Raw genomic sequence first — 6,368 nt, forward strand, 5'->3', positions numbered from 1 at the left:
ACAAATAATAAATGAGTATATGCATATATACGTACATGTATGTACATACCTACATCTACATGTATATATAGATGCATATCTGGGTACAGGACGTTGCAAAAAAAAAACGTGGACAAAATGATGAACAGAGTACAGAAAGCACACAAGCCACATAGAGAACATTTCCTTCATCAGCTGCCACCATTCTAAAACTAAGCATTTCGAAGAGTTAGGGCAGGACGCATCGTTAGAATGGCTCTTTCCACAAATTAAATTTGTACCATGGAGGAATGTAGTGGCAGACAGAGAACAAGACAAGAAAACGAATATATATATATATATATATATCCAAATTAAGTGAAATTTCTCATCAGTATTACTACTACTAATAACAATTCTTTTTATTATAGGCATTTCAGGGCAAATAGAAATTTGTGGAGAAACTGCATGGGGTTTATATTGACCCCAGTGCTCAACTGCTGCTTATTTCATTGATCCTGAAAGAATGAAAGGCAAAGTCAACATCAGTGGAATTTGAACTCCATGTAGAACCAGAAGAAATGCTGCTAAGCATTTTGTAATGCTAACGATTCTGCCAGCTGACTGCCTTAAAAATAATTATTATTTCTACTTTAGGCACAAGGTACTTAATCTATCAACCCCGAAAGAATGAAAGCAAAGTCAACCTCGGCAGAATTTGAACTCAGAGCATAAAGACAGGCGAAATACCACTAAGTATTTCGCTTGGCATGCTAACAATTCTGCCAGTTGACTGCCTTAATAGTAACAATAATAATAATAATAATAATAATAGTAGTAATAATAATAATAATAATAATAATAATAATAATAGCTTCTAACCATGCATGGAGTCCATCATCCACATACAGACATTGATGGTCTATACATGAACAGAGCAAATGAAGGAAGAGGACTGTTAAGTGTAGAAGACTGTGCACATTGAACTTAGGAACTTACTGAAAAATCTAACCCAAAATGAGGAACCTTGCTAGTGGTAATTAGAGAAGAGGGCATATTGAAAGGGGGAAAATATACAAGAACAAAACAAGAAGTACAAGAAAGACATGAAGAAGTACCACACAACAACAGACTGCATAATCAATTCCATACAGCCACAACTGTTGGGGGACATAGATGGGACTGATTAAAAAAGAGCACTCAAAAAGGAGACTGAGAGCACTATACTTGCAGTGCAAGACAAATCTTTGGCCACAGATTGGAGGTTCAGTCTTAGAAATGAGCATGTATCTCCATTGTGCTGAATTTGCTATAGGTTTGGTGAAACTATTGCCCATATTGAATAAAAACTATTATTCGAAGAATTTGTTTTGTATTTCAAATGATTAAATTTTATTCTTCATTGTACCATAATAATTTGCTTTTGATGTTAAATTTTACAACCAATGGTGAAAAAAAAAAAAAGTGCTGAGTTTTTAAAAACTAAATATTTTAAATGTATTTCTCTCTTTCTGAAACTAGCTAACTATGGAATCGGTAAGAGATATATTCTAAACTGTGTTTTTCAATGAATTTTGTCACCGTGTGTTCTTTGGAAATGCTGTGAATAGCACAAATATTTTTTTGAGCTTAAAAATGTTTGAGATTTTTTCTTGTGTTAGATGTTAGTTAAAAGCTGAAATAGAAAATTGGTGAAGATTCAGTAGTATAATAGTCGTATACTTGGATGTTGTTATCCAAGGGATGTGGGTTCACATCCCACTTGTCTAATTGTTTTTCTCTTCTTTATTCCTGTGTGCTTATATACTTATTTCTTCTGATACATTGTCAAATTATATAACATGCGTATACACACACACACACACACACACACAAACATCTGCACACACACACATACACACACGCACACACACACACACATACATACATATATCAATTTCATATGGTTACTAACTCTGGAGTTTTTTATTCTAAGCTCATCTACAGTTTTGAGCTATCAGATATTTCTTTAAATAAGAGGTCAAGTTTTCACAGATGATATTTCCAAAACTCCACTGTTGTTGTTGGCACTCCGTCGCTTACGACGTCGAGGGTTCCAGTTGATCCGATTAACGGAACAGCCTGCTCGTGAAATTAACGTGCAAGTGGCTGAGCACTCCACAGACATGTGTACTCTTAACGTAGTTCTCGGGGATATTCAGCGTGACACAGTGTGACAAGGCTGACCCTTTGAATTACATGCACAACAGAAACAGGAAGTAAGAGTGAGAGAAAGTTGAGGCGAAAGAGTACAGCAGGGTTCGCCACCATCTCCTGCCGGAGCCTCGTGGGGCTTTCGGTGTTTTCGCTCAATAAACACTCACAATGCCCGGTCTGGGAATTGAAATCACGATCCTTTGACCGCGAGTCCATTGTCCTCACCACTGGGCCATTGTGCCTCCACTAAAACTCCACTATGCCTGTAAAATTACAATAACTCTTAACTTAACGGAGACAATATTTACATATCGCCCGCGGAAACACAACTAGATCTCATAATGCAGGGGAAACTGGCATAATCAAGTACCTGCATGCCTGGAGAACTACATTGTGTAGAAACAATTGTAATGATTGAAAATAAATGTCCAACCATTCTCCTTCAGTTGTCTATTCACACACAACAGAAGCCCAAACGCAAACCTGGGAGTATGTATAATACTACTACTGGATAGCACAGGGTGAAATCTGAAAGTGGATGAGCTTTATATTGTACTCTACTACATTCTTAACAGAATATACCATAACTATATATATTTGTATGTGTGTGTGTGTATGCATGTATAAATTGCTCTTCATATTTGAGGTCCCATTGAAGCTATAAGGTGTTACTCAGGCACACAACTATGAGTCCACTGCATTTTATAGAAACAGTCATAAGGTAATGATGTTCATAAGATAATAATTTATTCCTTTTCCATCTCATTTTCTTATATATATCATTGCTATTATGTTAAACTGCTGTATGTCCAAATTTGGCCAAATGCGTTTGCTTCAATATTTAGTTTTGCTTGCAATAGCCAGTTCTTTTGGTCAAACTATCATATCTCCAGCAGCTTCAGATGCCAAGATATGAAAATTGTCAAAGTGTAGTACAATGGTTTTGCTATGGAATGGTGAAACTACTTTTTTGTTTTCTGAAAAAGCAACGTTTTGAACTTACAGCACTTTTGCATAATACCAATGATACGCATGCGCATGCATGCATGCACACACACACACACACACACACACACACACACACACACACACACACACACACACACACAATGTAGGAGCACATGTGTCCATATATCTATTGAGAATGGAAGATACCACTACCTGCCACTCACTTCAACCACTCCACAGCCAGAGGAAGGACAAAAGTGTGAAGGAGAAATGCACTGAGCACTATGAGAAGCAAAAAGGCTTGTATATCTTAAATCTAGTCTCTCCAACTAAAGATTTACATGTCTTGCCTACCATACAAAAACTGAACACCAAGGATTGGGATGTGCAGTCATTAAAGGATTCACAAACGTAGATAATCATCTCTGGATTTCATGGGCAATCATAAGGAAACAGCACATGTGTGTGTGTTTGTGTATGGTGCATGCGTGTGTGTATGTGTGCACGTGTGTATGCACATGTATCTGTGTGCATGGTGCTTGCATCTGTATGTACCTGTGCTTGTGTGGTGTGTGAATGTGTGTGTGCACATGCATATGCGTGTTGTATTTGTGTGTGTGTGTGTGTGTGTGCATGCGTGCACTTGCATATGTGTATGTGCACTTGCATATGTGTATGTGTGCCTTGTGTGTGTGTGTGCATGCATGTGAGTGAGCATGTGTGTGTGTTTGTGTATTGTGCTGCAGGGGAAAGAGAGAATGTGAAACTCTGTTGTATATCATCTCCATAAGCATACTCATATAAACACTTGTACTGACACAAATATCAGGTACACTAACTGAGATGCAGACAAATATCTGCACACATTCCCATATTGACACTCATGCTTGTGTTTCCAATCTCATTAACACATAGGTCTTTCTATGTCGCAGCTGTTAGAGTTGAGAAACCTAATGAAACCATGATACTTTTGTTAGAAATGCATTGACTAAACAATGATTCATGATAATTATTTTAAGAAACACACAACTGTATTTGAAACTAATTAGATTAATTTTAAAAAGCAGTAATGAATGATAAAACTGTTCATTTTGGATAGTTTATATTACAATATGTAAGTCTCAAAGGAAAAAAGAACAATTTTATAACTAATTTGAGGTTTAATTCTTTTTTTGGTTTCACAGCCAACATTATCTGAAGAGAACCCTAGGAGTCCACCAAAATCTAGTATGGCTCCACGGAAGGCAGAAATTATTCTCCAGCGTGAGTTGGAAACACAGGAAGATTGGGAAGATTTTCTTTCGAAAGAAGGCTTGTTAGGTCAGTTAAAAGTTGTTACAATCTGAGTGGCAAATCATAAGCATTGTTAATATTATTGAATTATTATAAAGGTTACCTCTCTTCTCTTTTTTTTTTTTCAGTTGGAGTTGCTATGTATCTCCATTATTGCAAAATGTCTGTTTCTGTAACCTGTCATCACATAACACAAAACCACCTCCCTCAATACCACTCCATATCTCAGTTAAGGGGTCTTTTTCTTGCATGCTACTTGCCAACCTAAAGTGATGTGGCATCCAGCCTTGCAAACTCAAGACTGCTGCTACAAACAGGGCTACCTGGAGGTCAACTACCTACACTGTTGTAGCTACCTTTGAAGAGGATAAACAGCAATGCTTCACAGCCGCAAAAGATAGATGTCACCAGGCTACATCTTCCTCCGTCCCGACCACAGACTACCAGTATCCAACCTGCAGAGCTACATGCACTCCCACCACTGACTGCTGAGATCACAGACTATGTTTTCATTTTTTCATTGGAGATCGATGGACTATCAAAAGATACTGGGTGTCCTTGCTGGTGCTGGTGCTACATAAATACCATTCAGTGCATTCTATAGGGAGATTGGCATTGAGAAGGGCATCCAGCTGTAGAAACCACACCAAAGCAAGCAGCAGAGCTTGGCACAGTCCTCTGGTTCATCAGCTTCTGTCAAACCATCCAAGCCATGGAAAATTGATGTTAAATGGTGATGGTCCTTTTATTGTTTTACTTGTTTCAGTCATTTGACTGCAGCCATGCTGGAGCACCACATTGAAGGGTTTCCAATTGAATAAATTGACCCCAGGACTTATTTCTTAAGCCTAGTACTTATTCTGTTGGCCTCTTTTGCAGAACTGTTAAGTTATGGGGAAGTAAACACACAAACACTGGTTGTTAAATGGTGATGGGGGAACAAACACAGACGCAAAGATACATACACATAGATACACACACACATATATGATGGGCTTCTTTTAGTTTCCATCTACCAAATCCATTGACAAGGCTATAGTAGAATACATTTACCCAAGGTACTATGCAGTGGAACTGAACCCTGAACCATGTGGTTGGGAGGCAAGCTTTTTACCACACAGTTACACCTGTTGAGGATGATGTTGCATCATTAGTAAACTATTGACTACTTGTTCTCATAACATCAGCAACCATGTTTTCTTGGTGTATATTTTTGGCAAGAAAGACAGATCTACTTGAAGATTCTTTCACTCTATTTTTTTTCAGCTTTTTCAGAGCTTGAAATTCCACATTGATTAAACTGTAATGTTTTATAAGCTAAATTGTGAAGATTGAGGTAAAGAAATCAAACTGATACAAAAAAAAAACAACAAAAAAAAAGCAAAAAAAAAAAAAAACGCAATTGAAGAATTTGAACTTGAACTGAAATCCAACAAAAAAGCAACCTGAACTTAAATTAATATAAAAAATATTTCATTTTTTTTGTCCCCTGCTCTTTTTAAATTTTGAGTTTCATTTCCCAAATTATAATTTTGGCTCTGTAATCATCTCTACTAGAATAACTCCTCCTCTCCTCCTACCTGTTATAGAGACCCTAAAAAGGTCCATGGATCTTGCTGTTCTTCTTCTAAGTAATGAAAACTATAAAATAAATAAAACACAATCTAGAATGCCTGTTGTAGTCAATTCAAAAGCCATAATTTGAACTTGAATTAGTACATCTACAGCATGAAAGTGATAGATTTAATACTTTAGTTGTTGTTGTTGTTGGCACTCCGTCGTTTACGATGTCGAGGGTTCCAGTTGATCCAATCAATGGAACAGCCTGCTCGTGAAATTAACGTGCAAGTGGCTGAGCACTCCACAGACACGTGTACCCTTAACATAGTTCTCGAGGATATTCAGCGTGACACAGTGTGACAAGGCTGACCCTTTGAATTACAGGCACAACAGAAACAGGAAGAAAGAGTGAG

The 6,368-nt window shown here is 37.4% G+C and overlaps 1 protein-coding gene across 7 annotated transcripts in view; it reads left to right on the top strand.

Moving 5' to 3' along the window:
• Positions 1 to 6,368, top strand: part of LOC106868177 (thioredoxin domain-containing protein 6) — a 55,050-nt gene that overhangs the window by 4,029 nt on the left and 44,653 nt on the right. For 4 of the 7 annotated variants that reach the window (XM_052978498.1, XM_052978497.1, XM_052978499.1 and 1 more), the window contains exons 2-3: positions 1,480 to 1,494; positions 4,287 to 4,422. In XM_052978498.1, the coding sequence (XP_052834458.1) occupies positions 1,486 to 1,494; positions 4,287 to 4,422 (145 nt within the window). In that variant the 5' untranslated portion in view covers positions 1,480 to 1,485. The remainder of the gene's footprint in view (positions 1 to 1,479; positions 1,495 to 4,286; positions 4,423 to 6,368) is intronic. The other 3 variants (XM_014913324.2, XM_014913323.2, XM_014913322.2) reach the window with 1 other exon arrangement.

Source organism: Octopus bimaculoides, chromosome 2 (genome assembly GCF_001194135.2).
Source record: "Octopus bimaculoides isolate UCB-OBI-ISO-001 chromosome 2, ASM119413v2, whole genome shotgun sequence".
NCBI lineage: Eukaryota > Metazoa > Mollusca > Cephalopoda > Octopoda > Octopodidae > Octopus > Octopus bimaculoides.